The sequence below is a fragment of the Pinus tabuliformis genome, chromosome 1_1 (genome assembly GCF_031772625.1).
Source record: "Pinus tabuliformis cultivar Carrire ecotype Pingquan chromosome 1_1, CPIR1, whole genome shotgun sequence".
NCBI classification, from domain to species: Eukaryota; Viridiplantae; Streptophyta; class Pinopsida; order Pinales; family Pinaceae; genus Pinus; species Pinus tabuliformis.
This window is the reverse complement of record NC_142297.1, coordinates 673,636,636-673,658,456: the sequence shown is the minus strand read 5'-3', so window position 1 is coordinate 673,658,456 and position 21,821 is coordinate 673,636,636. Positions and strand designations below refer to the sequence as shown.

Genomic DNA, 21,821 nt, shown 5'->3' with positions numbered 1-21,821 from the left:
AAGGAGTAATTCAAGGTATGTATAAAAGATTTATAGTAAATCTTCCTCATATTACAAGGTGCAACCATTTTGAAAATTGTTGTATATTACTAACTCTTTCATGTATATGATTTTGAATCTTAAAGATTCTTGTTAGGGTGATTAATCAATAGATGAAATCTACCCTTGTCATACTATTTCTTATCATTTGTTCATTTCGTTGAAACCCTAACCTTTAGGGTTCACTGTAAAACCCTAATCTTTTGGTGGTTAGGGTATGTTGACAATTATAAAGAAACCCTAGCCTTTTTAGGGTTTGTTGATGATATCTAAGTTATATGATGAAAGATTAAATTTTTAAAATTTGATGAATTTGCGATAGTCAATCTTAGGAATGAAACCCTAGGTATATGAGCTTTCACATAATTAACACCCTGGTCTGAACAAAATTGTTGAAGTGATGTATGTATCTAGGGTTTATGATAAAAAACCTAGTAAGAGATTGATATAAGGAATTAATAATGAAACCCTAGATATGAAATGCTAGGATGCTAACTTTGTTGATATGAAATGCTAGGATGCTAACTTTGTTGTTGAAATCTACAATTTAATTGATGAAATCTAGGGTTTGTGACAAGACCCTAGTAGAGTTTTGACATGAAATTATAAGAGCATAATGCAACTTGATAACTTGATGTCTAAGGCTCGATGATGGAAATCTAAGGTTTTTGACAAAACCCTAGCAAGTTGTTGAAGTCCAAAAGATGTAACCTTTGTTAGCTATGAACCTAACTAGGTCTAGATATTTTTGATGCTTCCATTGTAAGGACATAATTTTGACTTCATGCTCTTGTATATACATATGTGTTTGGTTTTACCTATTGTTGAAGATATGCAGGTACATAGTCTTCAAGATGATGAAGTTGTTTACCTCATATTTGATGATAATTTGATGATGATGTTGAGCATGATGTGAGAATTGAGATAACATTAAAGTTCGATAGATGACCTTATAAAGGAGTGATGAAGTTTTGGAAGGTCTAAAATTCTCCGATAAATTGTTGATGCAAAAGGAAGAGCTTGTGTGAAGAATCAGATTGTTGTTGGACTTGTCCCCTAGTTACTTGGAAAGTGAATATCTCTCTAGTTGAGAGGGAGCTTGAAGAGAAGTGAATGATGAAAAGGCCATGAGGATGTTTGAGATCGGAGACAAGTTGAAGCACTACTAATGGCTATTTGTGATTGATAAAGTTGTTAACAAGACTTGGATGAAGTGCTAACGCTGAGTTTGGTGCTGTTGGAAAATTGAAGAAGGAAGGTTTCAAAGAGATGTATTTGGATAATGTGATGATGATTTAAACAACATCAACTAAAGACCCTGAAGGTTTGTGCTAAATATATGCATATATTGAAAGCTTATTATTGATTGGGGTTGTGATTGTGTAGGATCTCTTCGTAAGAAGGTTGAAAGTTTTGAAGCATGCTTGGATTGATGAATATATCTGATTTAGTTGTTAAGGGGAGATAAAACATCTTGGGGTGACAAGATGCTTGGGAGGACATCTGGCTGGCTTGTGATGATGTCTAGATCTCGAAGTAGGGAGGGTGGCATTGGTCTTGGAGCTCCAACGTTGAATACGCTCCTAGATCCATGGGTTGGTGTTAGGGTGGAAGCCTGATGGTACCTATAGTGCTTGAAGCTTGGAACACACCTTAGTCCCAACCATATTAGATATCTTGGTGCACTATGACTCTTCGTAGGGTATATCATTTTGAGATCTTCCATGTACCTCTGTATATATGTAATTATGAATACCTCCCTAGTGAAGAGGGAGTGTTGAAGAATGTAACTAGTGTCAGTCTTTATTTGAGTCATGTATTTGTCAATAGAAAGAAAAAAGAAAAATAATTTATAAAAATAATTTTTTATTAACTTACAAGTTATTAAAGCATGGGTTTCATGCTTGGGTCAATGGTCAATAGGTCAAAGCACCCATTGAGTGCTCTAGGATTTTTGTTGAGTCAAAGTCAAAGTTATTATGTAAAGAAACCCTTCTTGGGTTCATGATGTCAAAGAAAGAAATTTATTTTATGTATTCTAGTCATAAAAACCCCTCCACCATCAAGTTGGCCTCAAATAAGATGTCTAGTTGGCCTCATGAAGGGACACATCCACCTTGTGAAGACCACATATATATAAAGGAGCATTCGACCTTGGAGCATTAGCTATCAATCATTCGATCTGCAATTTTGTTGAAGACAAGAAGTTCATTGAAGCAATGAGGATGGGCTACCTATGAAAATGATAAAGGAGGAAGACCGAAGCCTATTACAGGACTGAAGTTTGCTTTTGTAATGACATGACCGAAATTTTTGGTATGACTACAGGAGCCAAAGATAAAGGTTAACTGAGAAGGTCAAAACTCTTGAAGAGCTGTTTTGGAAGAAGACTACCCTAACTGAACGACTGACTTGATGGATGGAGAGAGGTCTAGGTCAAGGGTCTAGGATGGTCTCAACTTGATTTTGATTCTACTAAGGAAGAGTTTGACTGGGTTTTCCCCTCCTTAGGGGTTTTGCCCTGGACGAGTGCCTACATCTTGCACTCTTTTCTTGTGTTTGTGATCTTCATTTTTTTGGATTTATCCCGATGATGAAGAAATATAATAATAACAAAAGGAAGTAATATAACATCTCAAGAACTTGTCAAAGAGAACTCGAGCTAAAAGAAAAACTTAATCAGACTGCCCTAGATTTCTCAACACAATTACTCTTTAGATTTGAAAGGTGGCATCAAATTTAGCGTTCTTCTTGGTAAGCCTTCTAATTATTAAACTAGAAAATCTATATTACCAATAATTTTATTTCTGGATATCTCAAATTTTTATGTTGATTTTGATCATTATGGCACACCATCTTCCCTTCTTTTATATATCATGTTTGCTTGACCAACTGGAAACGATTTCTGCCCCCTTGAGTAGGTAGATATATATTTGTAGGATATAATGCTCTGAAAATATTGAATACAAATATTTGTTGATGACTTTTAATCTTCTATAAATTGAGTTAATACAGTATGATTCACTGATGAACTACGTTTTCTTAAACAACAGCGCCTTCAAAAGTTTGGCATCCCTACTCCAAGCTATGCACTTGTGAACAGGAATTACCCCTATCAAGAGCTGGACTACTTTGTGGAGCAAGAGGATTTTGTTGAAGTCCATGGAAAGCGAATTATGAAGCCTTTTGTGGAAAAACCAGTTCATGGTGAGTTGCATAAAAGTCCCATTTTTTTGTCCTAACTAACAGATAATGCTTGAATATGTATGTCCTACACTTTGTTGTTCAGATTTGGATATTCTGCTGAAAAGCCTGTTCATTGGGAGTTGTATAAATATCCTTTTTTCCCCTAACTAGTTGACAACTCTTGAATATACATCCTGCACTTTGATGTTTAAACATGGATATTCTTCTGTTATATTTTCTGCTTTTCTTGTGTGCACAGCATAAAATGACCTTATCTTATAGATACTTAGAAACAAATTCTTGTTAAAATCTTGTTACGTCCTTCTGGACCAAAGCTATTGCTTCATTTGTAAAATTATTGGCATTGAGTATGACCCAAGTGTCTGAATGTGCAAATAATGTTTTACTATTATGCGATATCTACATATCAACAAATGCTTGCAAGTTAAGTTGGGGAGAAGCACCTGACCATATGAATTATTAGTTTCTTCCTTGCACCTACTCCATGTCTTTGTCTAGTCTTCTATGTGTGACTTTGACACAAGGTATAGAAAAGCGATATATACAAAACCATCATCACTGACAGGCTTACAGATAAAAATACCTGGAATAATGAAAAGAAAGAACACAGCATTTCTTTGAACCTTAGAAATAAAAATACCAATAATTGTGATAGGAAAGAACATGTCATTTCTGCCGTTTCCCATGTATGCATGCATGCCTGCCCTTATTAGTAAGTGTTTGTTATAATTTGCCTTCTTCAACAAGTCAAATTTTTTCTTTTATTAAATTGCCTTCTTCAACAAGTCACATTTTTTCCTTTTATTTCCCAAGTCTCTCTACTAAATGACTGATATTTTATTGTGTAATTCAATCTTGTTTTTCATTTTTAGAACAGTAATTTTTTATTTTTTATTTTTATTTTTTTTATTCAATTATAAATTTTAGTTAAATACAGTTTGTTGTGGTTACACAGCTTTTAATGGTTTGTGACCGTGTGCAGAATAACTCATCAAATGAAATCATAGTGGCCCTTACATAGCCTTTAATAAAAGGAAAATGTTATGGATAGTGGTGTTATCTTACTGATTTTTGTTTCTGTGATAATATAAGTTCCATGACTTGTAGGAGCCACTCAGGAGACCAGGTTGCTCTTTATTGACCATTACATTTTTCTACATTTGGTTCTTTGTTTCTTCTGCTTGTAAAGCCATTAGTTCGAGGGGTTGTATTCTATCATGGTACGCTTTTTTTTTCATAGATTGAAAGCAATTCCCAGCTTAGGAAGTTTTATAGGTTGAAAGCAACTCCCAGGTTAGAAAGTTTTATAGGTTGAAGGCAATTCCCAGGTTAGAAAGTTTTCTTGTTCATCTTTAATATGGCCTTTTTGGTTAACAGTGTACCTCTCTTTAGAGTATAAGAAAGCAAATAGTGTTGATTTTTGAGGTGCAATAAAGACGAGCGCAATTTTCTACTACAGATAATTATGTCCAATGATTTTGTTCTTACTTTAGTGCCTTCCAGATCATTAAGTAATTATACTTCAGAAAATTTTAGCCATAAATGCAATAGAGCAGTAGAGATCACAGCAGAATAAGCATGCACAAGAGACAAAAATTTTTACCCTGGCAAAAACCCAACAATCTTTTTTTAGGAGAAATTGTCCAATTCAACAAAAGTACAATCTGAGTATCCCAGTCAAACTTGGTTAAACTGGCAAAATAAATCATACAGGTCAAACCCAGTCAAAAGAGAGAATTTTAATCTTCTGCAACAGCCAATCAATTCTGGTCAGACAGGCTGAATTTTGGTCCCTACAACTTCTGGTAGTCTTGAAACATATGGAATCAAGTGGTCTTTGATGGGTTCAACAAGAATCCTCTTTACTGTGATTTCAAACTTCTTGTACCTTACTTTTCCTTCATTATCTTGTTCAGTAACCTTGCCTTTCACATAATCCATAACATCATTCTCTTCAGGAATGAGATCAATCCTTGTCTTCCAAGCCCTAAAATTTGTAGCACCTTCTACCTTATTCTCTGCCTTAGTAGATGAACCCATGGTCAAAGATCTGGTCAGAGATTAAATTGCAGAAGTAGGTTCCTTCAAGAGTGATCTGAATGCCCTTTCCTTCACCAAAGCTCTGATACCATGTTGATTTTTTAAGTGCAATAAAGACAAGCACAATTTTCTACTATATATAATTACTTCCAATGATATTTTTCTTACTTTAGCACATTCAAGTTGTTGAAGAAAGTGTAACTAGGATTGGTCTTCATAATGACACAAGCCAATGGAAATGATGTAATTTATATCTATCAAATATTTGTGTATTTGAATCATGGGTTTCATGATCAAAATATTTTAGTAGCTCTCATTATGACCTATAGGCTAGGTGATAGGTTGTGTCATTTATGTAAATGTATACACTTGAAAAATGTACAAGCAGGACTCCAAGATCAAGGGCAGAATTGTATGGCAGAACTCCTTCAAAGGCAAGATCAAAAGAGCTACGAAATGATCCCTCCAAACGAATGAAAAAGAAATAATGTATTTTTGGCATATATATATATATATATTTATATATGAATGTTCATGTCGGCTTAAATCATATTCACGTCAGCTTGAAGTTGGTTAAGAGGCTGTTCACTTCGGCTTGAAATGGAGGCCCAAAATACTATAAATAGCCCTCCTCCTCAAGCATTCATAGATCACTGGTTTGGGTCTCAATCTCCATGTGAAAGGCTATTGTTCAAGAGTGCGAGGAGAAGCCGCAGATCAGCTTGTTTATGACTGCAGTCAACAACACAAGAACTCTGCCACTTGTGCGAAGCAAGGGCATCATCCAATCTGCCTTCCTTATCACTGTTTTGGGTCTCATATCTATGCGAAGGATCCTAGCCATAAGTGAAAGGATAAGGAGAAGCAAAGGGCCACAATTAAGACTGTCTATGACAACAGTCAAAGCTACAGGAGATTGCCACACGTACGGAATTAGGGCATCACCATCCAAGCCCTCACCATAATGTTTTGTATTCGATCTCAAGTCTAATTGAAGGGCAGAAGTATTGGAAGCATAAAGGCTCCTAGATCGAGGGTCTAGCAAGCTAAGGAGGTCATGATACTGTGCGGAGAATCTGATCACTGTTAGGGCCATCATACAGTCCTAATCTATTGCTGTAACAAAAGTTGCTTCCAGATCTAAAGAGCTCGGATGTTGGGCTAGTAAGGAGCCACTGTCATAGCGAAGCAAGAGAAGGATTATAGGAGCAAACTGTTCACTTACACATGGAGAACCTACAGTAGCTTCAGGACTGCAGTAAGGGTTTCTAGACAGTCAATTGAAGGGATCAGATCATAGCAGTTCAGATCCATGTTGCAGCAGTAAGAAGAGATTCTAGCCTTGATCTTGGAGTCACTTGGTCTCAAGGGTCTTTGTATTGGTCCTGGAAATTTTATCAAGAGAAGAAACTATAAGAAGAATTACCGTGGGTTTTCCTCTCAGGTTTGGAGAGGTTTTTCCCTGGCTGCTGCCTATATCTTGTGTTACTGTTCTTTTATTTATTATGCATGGTAGCTGGTTGATGAAATAAATAATCATTAACATATAAGAATTCACTGTTCTTGAATTGTTCAAAGTTTGAAATTACTTCACAAGCAGTTATCATAATAGAGAAATCATTAACATTACAAGCCCTTAGATTTCTCAACACAAGTAATTAAACTTCAAACGATTTCAACCATAAATGCAATAGAGAAGTAGAGATCAGAGTAGAATAAACATGCACAAGAGACAATTTTTTTTACCGTGGGAAAACCTAACCTGAGGAAAAACCCAACAATCTTTTCTTAGGAGAAATTCTCCAATTCAACAAATGTACAATCTGAATATCCCAATCAAACTTGGTCAAAGTGGCCAAAAAAATCATATGTCAAATTTGTTCAAAAGAGAATTATAGTCTTTTGCAAAAGCCCGTCAAATCTAGTAAATAGGCTGAATTTTAGCCCCTGCAACTGCCTTAGGAATTTGGGTCAATTGCCAAAGAATTTCGGTCAACTGCCTCACTCAAACTATGATCAAACAAAGCAACAGAATGTTTGGTCAACAGAAGTCAAACAACCCAGAAAAACCTCAGTCAACATTGGTCAATGTTAGATTTTAATACCTAGTAGCCAATTTAATGAATTTTCTGTAGTGAAAGAAACTGAAACTGAACTTTCAAATGCATTCACTAAATATATTGAGTATTCTAACTGAAAAATAGTAGCGGAAATAAACTTTAAAAACACAAGCACATTAAAACATAAACACTAGAAATTTACCTAGGAAAACCTGCAAAGCTTGTGTGTTCTTTTATTTTCTTCAGCAAATGCTCTTTTAGAAAATTACAAGGAAGAGGGAAAACTTCCCTTACTCTTAGCAACCACTGAAACCCTCTGCACCTTCTTCACTTGCGTGTGGCCTGCGCGACTGTGCGGAATCCTTACAGATTTGTACGACTTGCTGTGTGGTTGTGCAAAATCCGTACAGATTCATACAACTTGCTGTGTGGCCCTCTACGCATGCAAATTCGGCATCCTATTGGGAAATGGTGGACTGGAAAATATGAGGGCCAAAATGGCCTCTTTCCTCTGCTCCTCTACACTGGAAGTGAAGCCCTAGCTCTGAACTTGCTGGCTACAATTTGCTGAAGAGAACACACACTTTTCTTATTCTTTTTCAAACTCACTCCACCAACTTCCTTATCTCTCCTTTATAATTCGACTTGGGCCCCGAAAAGCACTCACAAGGTTGTTAATACTTAATAATAGGATGGCATCAAATTATAAATTAACTATAGTAAAAATAAAATTTTCCTAAGTCAATATATAGGACATAATTAAATTTGCTAAAGTGGAACTCTGTGGGTCCCCTTGCTAAATTTAGTGCACCTCTAAACATGACTAAACCCTCCCTCCTCTAACTCCATTTAACAGCCAAAGCAAGTCAAACTTTTGGTCAACTTCGCTGGTCTTGTCTCTCTCTCTCCTTCACACGCGTGGACAAAATAAAGAAGGTTTGACTATCCAAATTGATGCCAACTGGAGGAGGTCGATTGGTGTATTTATAGTGGTCAAAGTAAGAGGGTTTTGACGAAGGGTCAAACCCATTCAACTGGTGGGGTTGACTTGATTGTCTGGGGCCTACATGAACTTAAAAAATAATAATCTAATTTCCTTTGAGTTTGTTGACTTGAATACTGACTTCAGCTACAAAATTAAACAAATAGGGCGAAACTTCTTGGCATTAGTGATCCAAGTTTCTAAGCATTTACTACGAGTAAGTTGAGACTCAAGAGGGATCTTGTTGGAGCATTAATAGATATTGTTTTTGAAAATGTTGGAATATTGGTGTTAGTTTGTGTAGCATCAAACATGTGTTCTAGTCTTAGATGATGCTAAGAGGTTAAGGAATAGTAGATCTCCAAAACCCAGAAATGGTTTTGCAAGATAAGCATGGGAATCACCTTAATTAAATTAATTTGTGTTGAAATTTGGTACTGGAGGATAGGTGGTTCCCTAAGGCTTTGATCTTTGGCCGAGGGAAAAGTGTCCAAAAGAATTTAATTTTTCTCCTAAAGTGACTTTATAATTTTTATAAAGTCAAATTTAATTTAAAAGTGACTTTAAGTGATAAAGTTACTAAAGTCTAATTTTAAAGTGACTTTATTAAAGTCAATGAAAAATTAGAAAGGAAAAGTGACTTTGGAAAGAAATGACTAAGTGGGTCTTTATTAAAGTGGGGTGAATTAAAAAATAGAAAGTGAGATTTAAATAAGCATTTAATCTCAGCCCTAGATCTCAATCTATTTCAGCTATTGCATTTAGGGATTACCCAAAAGTCACTTAGGGTTAGATTAGGGGAGGAAAATGAGGAAAAGGTCATTCATTCTTTCATGAACAGATTGAGAGAAGGAGAGCAAGAGAGCAAGGGAGATTTCTGGACAGTGAGGAGAAGGAGGCAACGACTTAGTGCACATTCCAAGGCGGAGTTTCAGCAAGTCCGTACAACGGAGTTTCAGCAAGGCGGAGTTTCAGCAAGTCGGAGTTTCAGCGAGTTTGTATAGCGGAGTTTCAGCAAGTCCGTACAGCGGAGTTTCAGCGAGTCTGTACAGCTGAGTTTCAGCAAGTCGAGGGCAGAAATCCGTATAGCTGTACTGCTATTTTTTCGAGGAGGCCGTACAACATTTATTGCGGTTCTGTTTTGCTGTTTGCAAGTTTTCCCAGTTGGCTGAGGCACCGAAAATGAGATAAGTTGTAAAAATTGCTTGCTGATTTTTTGCTGAATATTTCTCAATGTAAAAAGCATTTTTCAGAAATAAGAAAGAGCTCTCGAACTGGTTTTCCCCAAGAGTTGTAGGGAGTTTTTCCAAGGTCACCTTGACAAAAAATCACTGTGTTTAAATGAGTTAAATGGCTGTTTGTATGTGCTGATATTTATTTCTGCATTTTCCAGCATTCTGTAATTTTTCCAGAATTTGTGTTTTCAGCGAAATTTATTTTCCAATTGTTGAATGTATGGATATGGGAATGGGCATTTAACTATTTTGGAGAAATAAGGTGAAACTGAAAACCGGGGTGGGAAATGAGAAATTTTTACATGGTATCAGAGCTTGAGTGCTGAAGTGCAGTTTGGGACAGCAAGGAGGAAAATTACAGCCTGCTGATTTTTCACTCAGAAAATTCCAGCAAGCTGATTTTTCACAAACAACAGCTTTATCCTTACTACAACAGTGCTATTTTTCAGTTTTAAGATAGTAGGATGTCATTGGGATTGATGGTGGAGGATAGGTTGGATGGGCATAACAATTATAGCGTTTGGAAGGAGAGAATGCAGAGCATCTTTGAGGAGGCAGAAGTCTGGGACATTATGGTGCATACCACACAGAACGCTGTTGTTGTGCCTACTGATGCCACTTAGTTGGCTGTGTATAATAAAAAGAACAACAAGGGTAAGAGACTAATTCTAGACGGAGTCAAAGACCATTGCATTCCTCATGTGAGAGGAAAGAGAAATGCCCATGAGATGTGGACAACATTGTCCAATCTCTACCAGAGTACCAATGAGAACCGGAAAATGGTCTTGAAGGAGAAGTTGAAGACTATTAAGATGGGTAATGATAGTGCAGCAAGATATCTCACAAAGATTACTAATGTGAGAGATGAGTTGGCAGCAGTTGGAGAGGTCATTCCATCCACTGAGTTGGTGCAGATTGCAATGAATGGCCTTCCCCGTTCATGGATGAACTTTGCTGATGGGGTTTGTGCACGTGAGACCCTTCCCACATGGAAGAGGTTTTGGGATGATTGCATTCGGACAGAGATCAGGAAAGGTCAGCTTGGGGCAGCCAAGCCAGTTGAGCAGGATGAGGATGTAGCATTGTTGGCAAGAGGCAAGAAAGGCAAAGGGAAGAAGTAGGCTTCCACAAGCAATGGTGGGGGCAAGGGCAAAGGTAAAGGTAAACAGGATAAAGTGAAGTGTTGGAATTGTCAAATGATAGGACACTATGCAGTTGTGTGTCCGGAGAAGAAGAAGAAGAAGGGGAAGAACCAGAGCATGGCAGCTTCAGCAGAGGTTGAGGACTTTGCAGATCGTTTTGACCGAGAGTTTGCGTTCACTACGTGTAAGTCCTCTAGTGCAGGATCACCTGCCACTCAGGTTCAGAGGGAGCATGCTTTTCCCTTGATTAGCGGAGCATCCTCGGGTATCTGGTATGTGGATAGTGGGGCTTCACGTCACATGACAGGAGTCCGTGAGTACTTCTCAGAGCTTTCAGAGAGTGGCACTGATATAGAGGTAGTACTCGGTGATGACAGAGTTGTTAGAGCAGTCGGGTTGGGGACACTGACATTTCAGAGGGAGTCCAAACCTCCCTTGAAGGTGACAGATGTTCTTTATGTGCCAGGGATGAGGAAGAACCTCATATCCGTCTCAACTTTGGAGGACAGAGGATATGAGGTACTGTTCAGGGGAGGACAGGTGTTGATGTATCCCAGGGGCACTCCAGCTGATTTAGCTAGAGTGATAGGTGTACGCCATGCAAAGGTGTACAAGTTTGCATTCCAGCCCCTTTTGACATTGAGCAGTAGTACCGACAGCTAAGCTAGCAGTTCTGAACTGTGTGAGATTTGGCACCGCAAGATGGGGCATATATATCATGGAGCCTTGAGGACTTTACGGGAGATCACTACAGGTGTGCTAGATTTCAGTACTGATCACTTTGATACTTGCAGAGGATGTGCGATGGGCAAGTTTGCCAAATCCCCTTTTCCCAGCAGTGACAACAGAGCAACTGGGATATTTGATTTGATTCATTCCGATGTGAGCGGTTGGATGTCTCATGTTTCCTTGAGTGTATATGAGTACTATGTTTTATTCATTGATGATCACTCCAGGAGGACCTGGATTTATTTCTTGAAGACCAAGAGTGAGGTCTTCAAGCGGTTTCAGGAGTTCAGAGCTCTTCTGGAGACACAGACAGGTCGGAAGATCAAGTCCCTGAGGTCGGACAATGGGGGAGAGTACACCCATGGAGAGTTTGTTGACTATTGTGCGGAGGCAGGCATTAGGAGGGAGTTCACTATTCCTTACAACCCCCAGCAGAACGGGGTTGCAGAGAGGAAGAACAGATCCATCGTAGGGGCTGCCAAATCCATGTTACATGATCAGGGGTTGCCATTGTTCTTTTGGGCAGAGGCCTGCAACATAGCTGTTTATTTGCAGAACAAGAGTCCGCATCGTGCCTTGGGGCACATGACTCCGGAGGAGGCTTTTTCTGGGAAGAAGCTTGATATTGGTCATCTTCGTATCTTTGGATGTATTACATACCCAAGGAGAAGAGGACCAAACTAAATCCCACCGCAGAGAAGGGTATCTTTGTGGGCTACAGTGAGACCTCAAAGGCCTTTTAGATTTACATTATTGCATGGAGGAAAGTTGTTGTCAGGCGGGATGTGAAGTTCGAGGAGGACAGCGCCTTTAGGAGGTTACGGGAGTTAGAGTATCTGGATCAGCCAGACCCTCAGCAGCAGTTAAGTCAGTCGCAGGGATCTAGTGGGCAGGGATCAGGAGGATCCGAAGGTACATCTATGAGGATGTTAGGTCCGTTAGTGAGCAGTGGTTCGCCGAGCCAGAGGGGTGGTGCTCCGGGTAGCATGCAGAGCAGTTCACAGAGCAGTTCACTAGGGAGTCCACTGATGGACAGTTCACACGGTACCTCAGCTTCTACAGGTTCAGGTGCAAGCAGGAGGACAGCAGACAGACAGTCAGGAGTTCAGGCTCCTGTTGATGATGGGGAGGAGGAGTTTCATTCTCCTATGGGAGAAGTGCACTCAGGGAAGAGGAAGCCCAAGTGGCTTCAGGACACCTTGAGAGATGGCACATTTGTCGCTGAGCCTAAGAGGCCGGTCAGAGAGAGTAGACCACCTGAGAGGTTTTGTAGCTATATGGCAATGGTTACCAGCATCCTTGACTCTGAGCCTTCTAGCTATGAGGAGGCAGCTAGCCAGCAGGTCTGGAGAGAGGCCATGTAGGAGGAGTATTCTTCTATCATGAAGAATGATGTTTGGGAGGTGGTGTCGAGGCCTGAGGGCAATTCCGTGGTTACTTCCAGATGGCTTTACAAGGTAAAGCATGCTGCAGATTGCAACATTGAGAAATTCAAAGCGAGGTTTGTGGCTAGAGGGTTCTCCCAGGTAGAGGGAGTTGATTATGATGATACCTTCGCTCCCGTGGCTCGATATACTTCGATCCGCTCCATTATATCGATAGCAGCAGAGATGGGTTGGAAGATCCACTAGATGGATGTGAAGAGTGCATTTTTCAATGGCTTCATACAGGAGGAGGTGTACATTGAGCAACCACAGGGCTTTGAGGTGTATGGGAAGGAGTCCCATGTGTGCAGACTGAAGAAGGCCCTTTATGGCCTGAAGCAAGCTCCCAGAGCTTGGTACTCCAGGATAGATACATACTCGCAGGGGATGGGTTTCACAAAGAGCGAGGCAGATCCGAACCTTTACTTTATTGTGATAGGTGAGGAGCCTCTCATTCTGGTGCTGTATGTGGATGACTTGGTCATTACAGGTGCAGAGAGACTCATAGAGCACTGCAAGAGAGATCTTGCGGCGGAGTTTGAGATGAAGGACATCGGCTTGATGCATTACTTTTTGCGTTTGGAGGTGTGGCAGGAGGAGGGGCATTTCTTCCTGGGGCAGGGGAAGTATATTATGGACATCCTTGGCAGATTGCACATGGAGGATTGTAAACCCATGTCGACACCGATGATTACCAACTGGAAGAAGCTTCATGCTTCGGATTCCGAGTTGGTGGATCCCACATTGTACAGGCAGTTGATTGGTTCCTTGATGTATTTGGTCAACACTAGACCAGATATTTGTTTTGCAGTCAACACGATGAGTCAGTTTATGTGTGAGCCTACAAAGGTTCATTGGGTGGCTGCAAAACACATTTTGCGGTACTTGCAGGGGACAATGGATTATGGTCTGGACTACAGGCAGGGGGATGGAGTGAGATTGGCAGGTTATACTGATTCTGATTGGGCAGGTTGTGCTTCTGATAGGAAGAGCACTTCAGGGTGCTGTTTTGGGTGGGGTTTGGCAGTAGTGTTATGGTTCAGCCGAAAGCAACAGTCAGTAGCATTGAGTTCAGCGGAAGCAGAGTATATGGCAGCCAGTCTAGCTAGTTGTGAGGCCATCTGGCTTCGCAAGATGTTGTTTGGCTTATTTGGTCAGCCGTTGAGACCTTCAGTGATTTACTGTGATATTCAGAGTTGCATTAAACTCAAGGAGAATCCATTATTTCATGATAGGTCAAAGCATATCGGGATCAAATATCATTTCATCAGAGACTGTGTTCAGAAGGGCGTTGTGAAGCTTGAGTATATTCCCACTGATGAGTAGGTTGCAAATATTCTTACCAAAGCCTTACCATGGGGCAAGCATGACTACTTCAGAGACAAGATGGGTGTGGTGAGGAACACCTTCCTCGGTAAGAGGGAGTGTTGAAATTTGGTACTGGAGGACAGGTGGTTCCCTAAGGCTTTGATCTTTGGCCTAGGGAAAAGTGTCCAAAAGAATTTAATTTTTCTCCTAAAGTGACTTTATATTTTTTATAAAGTCAAATCTAATTTAAAAGTGACTTTAAGTGATAAAGTTACTAAAGTCTAATTTTAAAGTGACTTTATTAAAGTCAATGAAAAATTAGAAAGGAAAAGTGACTTTGGAAATAAATGACTAAGTGGGTCTTTATTAAAGTGGGGTGAATTAAAAAATAGAAAGTGAGATTTAAATGAGCATTTAATCTCAGCCCTAGATCTCAATCTATTTTAGCCATTGGATTTAGGGATTACCCAAAAGTCACTTAGGGTTATATTAAGGGAGGAAAAGGAGGAAAAGGTCATTTATTCTTTCATGAACAGATTGAGAGAAGGAGAGCAAGAGAGCAAGGGAGATTTCTGGATAGTGAGGAGAAGGAGGCAGCAACTTGGCACACATTCCAAGGCAGAGTTTCAACAAGTCCGTACAACGGAGTTTCAACAAGTCCGTACAGCGGAGTTTCAGCAAGGCGGAGTTTCAGCAAGTCGAAGTTTCAGCAAGTCCATACAACGGAGTTTTAGCAAGTCCGTACAGTGGAGTTTCAGCAAGTCCGTACAGCTAAGTTTCAGCAAGTCGAGGGCAGAAATCCGTACAGCTGTACTGCTATTTTTTTTTTCGAGGAGGCCGTTCAACATTTATTGCTGTTCTGTTTTGTTGTTTGCAAGTTTTCCCAGTTGGCTGTGAGGCACAGAAAACGAGATAAGTTGTAAAAATTGCTTGCTGATTTTTTGCTAAATATTTCTCACTGTAAAAAGCATTTTTCAGAAATAAGAAAGAGCTCTCGAACTGGTTTTCCCCAAGAGTTGTAGGGGGTTTTTCCAGGGTCACCTTGACCAAAAATCACTGTGTTTAAATGAGTTAAATGATTGTTTGTATGTGCTGATATTTATTTCTGCATTTTTCAGCATTCTGTAATTTTTCCAGAATTTGTGTTTTTAGCAAAATTTATTTTCCAGTTGTTGAATGTATGGATATGGGAATGGGCATTTAACTATTTTGGAGAAATGAGGTGAAACTGAAAACCGGGGTGGGAAATGAGAAATTTTTACAATTTGCATAATTAAAATACTTCCTAAGTCTCACTTAGGAAAAGTGGTAAATTAAAGTTAATTAATTAAGGATGTTCGAGATTGCTCTAGAGACTTCTATTGATGATGTCTAATTGATCTTAGCCATCGGTGGAGATTAAATCATGGCCATTGAAGTCCCAACGAGAGATTATAAGAGCAATTCGAAAGGCTTGGAGATAGAATTAAAGTGATAATTGTGAAAGGCAGATCGAGCTACCCCATTTCCAGTCTTCAACAAGGGCGCAATTCGAGCCAGAGGGATAGCATTAGAGAGAGGGAACAACAGATAATTTGGGAGCAGGATTTCAAAGAGATTCCTAAAGAGGGAGCATAATTCTAAAGAGGGTGTTCTAGGGTGTCCATCAACTGCCAAGGTCATTAAAGTACCCAAACCTCTATTTTATAAGGGCAATGTTGCATCTGCAAGGTCATCATGCTCTTAAGAAGTGTAGTATGGCTTGGGCATCATGTGGAGTAGGAGTGAAATAAAGTTCCCTCAAGGTCTCGACTGCTCTGTGCAAACTACTTGGCAAAACCATCCCAAAATCAAGTGAAAGCCACCATTCATTAGAGACAATAATCATAGATGCATCTAATTGGACCATACTTAACTGTTAAGGGCATAATAATGCTTCAAACGGGGATCACCTTCAAATATCTAACTAGACCAAGTCTCATAAAAATGTTCCCTACCTTTGTGTAGGGGTGGCTAGGTAATCAACCCTATTAGTTGCTTCCAACCTCTAAGGGGAGGTGGAATTTCCAAGGTCAATCCTCCAATCCATATGGTGTTAGTGAGAATAGGTGGCAATGGAAGGGGATGAATTCATGGCGAAGTGCAAAGGCTAGGGGACCAGTTAATGGAGGTCAAAATCTTGAGTGTATAGATGTATTGGAGGGAGCAATCATGGAGGCATGAGTTACCCTTTTCCTTAGCCTACTTTTTGCACCTCGTTGGTGCACCTTTTACTTATTTTTTAATGCTTTTCATATGGTGCATAACTCAAGGATCAAAGGTTGCTCTTTATGATATAACATTGTTGTACCCCTTAAGATGAGCCATCTTCTCACTCATTAGGTTTGCGACGTGCAAGGGTTCCTTATGATGAGATGAAGCATCACATGCTAAGGAATCGAGTGATGGCTAATGAGGGGGTAGAGCTCATGCTAGGTTTTTTCGCACACATTAATTTTTCTCCCATCCATCCTTTGCATTTTAAACTTTTTTTTTTGTTTCTTTCATTGTGGCCATCTTATGCTTTTTCATTCTTTTAGCTGCATCAACCTTTAGGGCAAAGCTTTCTGGCCCTACTCAAGGATGTGGATGTGTGAATGCCAAATCCCAATGAACCAATAACAGTTAACCCGAAGGATAGAGGTGGTATTAAGGGATTGATGAAAGATGTTATGTATGGAATGATAATTTACACGCTACTTCAATCCTAGTTTACCAAGTAGTGCCCCTCTTGTAACCCTAAGGCCTTAGAGGAGGTTGCACTAGACTAGGGATTAAGGACTAACCCCCCTGGTAAGGTTAAAGAACAAGTATACAATCAATTGGTCAATCATCCAGATCATCCTTTTATCCATGTCAAAATTTCAAAAACATTAAGTAAAAGCACTCAATTGTAAAATGGTTAAAGTATTTGTTGAGTGGTAGCCCACCTCTGTTGAAAAGGAATGCTAGATGGTGAGAGATGCATACCAGTGTAGATGGCGGAAGAATGTGGCATATCATCATCAATGAGCAATTTGTAGGGCTGCAAGTTGGCCGGTTCTCCAAGATAAGAGAAAAGGTTTTCTCGTATATGGCTATCCATTTGGGTCGATAACCTCTGGCTCCAACTCGAGGACATGTGCTCACCGTAGAGTGCATGATCCATATGGTCGAACAGTTCACGAGAACCCCAACAATCCTTGGTCTCGTACACCTGTTACCTACACACTCAAATCAACTTGTTTGCTAGCATGTGTACGTGTTGTTGATCGCCACCCTTGCGTTTATACGATAATACATAAATCCATACAAAAAAAGAAAATGTCTAACTAAATGCACAATCTAATCTAGAATGCAATACGACAACATGATAAATGCAACAAGTAGAATGATCACACCAAATGCAACACACAAATGCAATGCAACTACTTATCTAATATACATTGGGTTCCACCAGGAAAATGCTCATTCAGGAGCTAGCCATTCACAGAATTCAATGTTATACCATATTTTCTACACTTTTCAAACACTTTTCTAAGATGTTTACAATGGTCTTCCCTTTCCTTAGCGTCTACAGTTTGATTGTTTTGGTATATTTCCATGATCTTTCCAATGAGATCTCTGAAAGCAAAATTTATGGCTCTTTGGTAAGTTGAACCAACGTTTAACAAACCAAATGGAATCCTTATGTACTTTTATGTTTCCCACGAAGTAGTAATGTGGCTTTCATTTGATCTTCTTCTTTTATTAACACTTTGTTGTATCCTTAAAATCCGTCCAACATAGGCATGATATTAGATCTCATAATCGTTGTGAAAGGTTTTCCATGTTAGGAAAAGGGTAGTTGTCCTTTGGACATGCTTGATTTAGATCCCTGAAATCAACACATATTCTAATGCTACCATTCTCTTTCCTAGCGGTCACAGGATTTGATATTTAGGAAGAATGTGGGCAATAATCTTGGCTTCCAATGTCTTTTAAAGTTCTTTCACTAAGGAAGCCAGCTTAGGGTTTATATTTCTTAATTTTTGTCTTACAAGTTTGGTCCCTTCCCTTAAAGGGATAGTATGTTGGATGACGTTTTTGTTATAGGTTTTCAAATCTTGGTATGACCATGCAAAGACATATTTAAATTCTCTAAGTGGTTATTCTAACTCGATTTTACACTCTTTGATGTTACTTTGCCTACTTTAATCAGTTGGGGATTTGAATTTGTGCCCAAGTTGATTTCAATAATGTTAGGTAACATACCAATCTTCTCTTTTATCTTACACCTATCATCCCAATCAAAAGATTTTCCCATGGAGATTTCCTTTTTCATATCTACCCGATTGTGTTCTCTTTCATCTCTCTCATTTAGATCGTTTTGAAGGAAGTCTATAATGTGAGAATCGTCCTCAGATACCTGCCAATGATCTTGGTTATCGAATATCGCTGATCTAAAGATCACTTCCATTGTGAAATCTCCTAACTTGGTGGTGTTCTTTTCAAGTGGTTGTAGACTTGTAGTAGTCACTACTAAGGAATCAACTATAGCGCTCTTTTCTCTTGGGACAACATCTATGCCAAAGATTTCAAAGCATTCTATAGTATGTGATACTAAGTCTTTGTAGTTCTTGAGCTTTTCGTTTTTGGCATTAAGTTTTCCCTTGATTTGGGAACAATCAAGTTAGAATCCCCTATCACCTTTAGGTGTTTTACCTGCTTGCTAAGAGCTAAGTCTAATGCCAAAGTAAGGGCCTCATACTTAGCTATATTATTTATGCAATGGAAAGATAGTTGATAAGAGAACACGATATGCTTCTTTGAAGGTTATATCAAAAAATTCCTATTCTTGAGCCAGGTTTAGACCACGCCCCATCAAAGTACATGGTCCATACTCCATCCACTTCTTGCTCTTGGGAAGTAATTTTTTGGGATATCCTCCAATCTTCACATCAATAATCCTCCTCTTGGTTTTCATCAAAGATAGCACATTATTGCTCAACCAAAGGACGAGTTGATCGTTGCCTAAAGACCAAAGCACAAGAATTTTTTCCCATGGGAAATTTTATTTGTGACATATCCATTTGTATAGTGACCTGTGTTGACCTTGCCGCTTACACCTACCTACAAGTCACTGAGAAAAGCATTCAACCCCACAAGGAGTGGTTGGTGGTAGGGAACTCAAAGAAGGGGCTGTCACACTAATCCCGACTCTCTCCATTTGAGCTATCTCCTAGGTTAGCTAAGGGGGGTGGTCCCTAATGAAAAGTTAAGTTATAAGGAGATGTGAGTTTCTAGGAGAATTGTTAGAGTTAAATAGATTATTTCTTTAAGATTTATAAGCAAGAAATTGATATGAGCAATAACCATCATAGGATGAGCATGAAATACATAAAAAACTAGTGCCTTCCAAGTATTTTCTCTTTAAGAAATGAAATTGTATTTTGCTTAAAACAAAAGTAGAATGCTTCAAAAATTGAAAGCAAAGCAATCCTGAAATGGAGACAAAGATGACATGAAAGAGTCAAAATGATAATCTACAATTAGTGTACAAGAACTAGATCAAGACATGCAAGTATAACTCCATACTTGTCTAGTTAAATAATGCTCTAGGTAGCAAATAAAATCTTTGAAAGCACAAGATATCGATCAAGAAATATATTTAATTTAAATTTATGTGATCTTAGTAGGCTAGAGGAAAGGAAACTCCCTCTTTCAAAATCATTTGATGAGATCCTTGAGGCAAACCGATTGGGTCCTTCTATTCTTGATCTTGGGAGTTAGTTCGTCTATTGGAGAGCTACCCCACGCCCAAGTAAATCCTTCAACCAAATCTAAATATCTCTACACACTTGGAAAAAGATGTCAACAATCATAAGGCTAGAGATTATACAATGGAGGAGAAGGCTAGAGATTTCACCAAAAATCTTCTAGTGCTCCTCTTCTTAGAGTATTTTTCTAACCCAAAAACCATACAAGATAGCTTGCATATGTTAATCCAAACAAGTGGCAAAATGATAACTAGCATAATCCAACATACATGTAGAATGTAAAGCACAACAATTGAAATAACATCACCTCAAGAAATGGAAGGAGAACAACAACACAATAGTACCACAAAGTCTCTTTTATTATAGGAAAGATGAATACAAAATCCAGCAGTCTCCGCAAGCCCAATAGCTTGTTCTTCGATACAATGTGAGAGTCCATGGCTTTATTATATATAGAGTTGGGAGCAAATCCCAATGAAGAATGGCAATGACAAATGACATTGGAACCAATCCCAATGTAGAGGTGATTAAACAAGTGCCTCAACGATCCCAAAGAGAAATTCAAATTTGTTGAATGGAGCTCCAATGCCAAGTGTAAAAATCGAATTTTGGCAAGTGCACATCATTTTCTTCTTCCCTTAAGTGTCAAATTCGAATTTTATGATAGAATGACAAGTGTATATGGGTGGTAACCCATGTGGGGACAACTTCCCACAAAAATCTCCACCAAATATTCTCCTAGATCCTCCCAAATGTGCATTAACTTCACAAATTCGAATTTCCAAGTAAGCAACTTTCTCCTTTAATGTCAGAAATTCGGTTTTATTTGAGTACATGTCATTTCCTTGATTTTAGGAGTCCACATCACCTTGGGATTTCACTTTAACTTCCCCATAATTTTCCACCCCATTTCCACAACATTTAAAATGTGTGGATATTTAGTTTTCTCCATTTATTTAATTTCTGGCTTAATTAATTATTAGATTTCCCACTAAACTTAGGAAAAATGGGTTTTGAGGGTTCAAAACACATTATTAACCCCTCAAAGTGTATCATAGTAGAAAGTTGAGGGTGAGAGGTGTAATTTTGATTATTCATACTCCATACAACTTCTCTAGACTACACTTATTACAATTTAAATACAATTTTATTTGCAATTTTTGACTTGCGGAAAATCTAAAAATTAAAAAATGACTATCTAGACCTAACCAAATTCCATGAAATTTTTTGTGTGATCTAGTATGGTAATATGCATCGATGCTAGACACTAAGATGTGTCAGGGGATCAACCTTCAAACCGTCATCCTGGATTTCGGTAAAACGTGAGTGAAAAAACCCAGAAAAATTATCCGCCTCTGAAAAAGAAAGGATAATTAATCAGATAAAAAAAACATTCCAAGGTGTACTAGTTTTGTGATCGAGTCCCGACATCCTAGGCCTGTTACAGACCCAAAACTCATCATTACTAGTATCACTTATTATAATTCCCCGTAGGGTGTGGAATCTGGGTACAAGAAAGATGATGAGAAGATAGAAGTAGAGTTAAAAACTTTGTTGACTAATGAGATATGATGGTACAACTGTCTTCTGGATCATCCTTGGGCATGGAGTCTTCATATAATCATCAGGTGCCACTCTAGTGGTCAATATTTGGCTCCATATGGGGATGCATGCTAGATATGAAGTGATAGTGTGCAAGGACCTAGAATTTGCATCCACTGACAAAAGGCATATTTCAACAGTATCCATTCAAAATATCATCAAATGAAATCAAGTACAAAAATGACGAAATTGAAATTTATTCTAAGAGAATAAATGATAATTTTCTTTTTGTCCCAGGGAAAAATCGTAATCTTCCATTAATTTGAAAAATTACATGTAGTAGATGCCATAGGCATA

General features: G+C 38.8%; 1 protein-coding gene across 1 annotated transcript in view; it reads left to right on the top strand.

The window, feature by feature from the left end:
• LOC149215205 (inositol hexakisphosphate and diphosphoinositol-pentakisphosphate kinase VIP2-like) overlaps positions 1-21,821 on the top strand; it is a 556,818-nt gene that overhangs the window by 273,482 nt on the left and 261,515 nt on the right. The window contains exon 6 of the mRNA XM_089392550.1: positions 3,093-3,246. Coding sequence (XP_089248676.1) covers positions 3,093-3,246 — 154 coding nt within the window. The remainder of the gene's footprint in view (positions 1-3,092; positions 3,247-21,821) is intronic.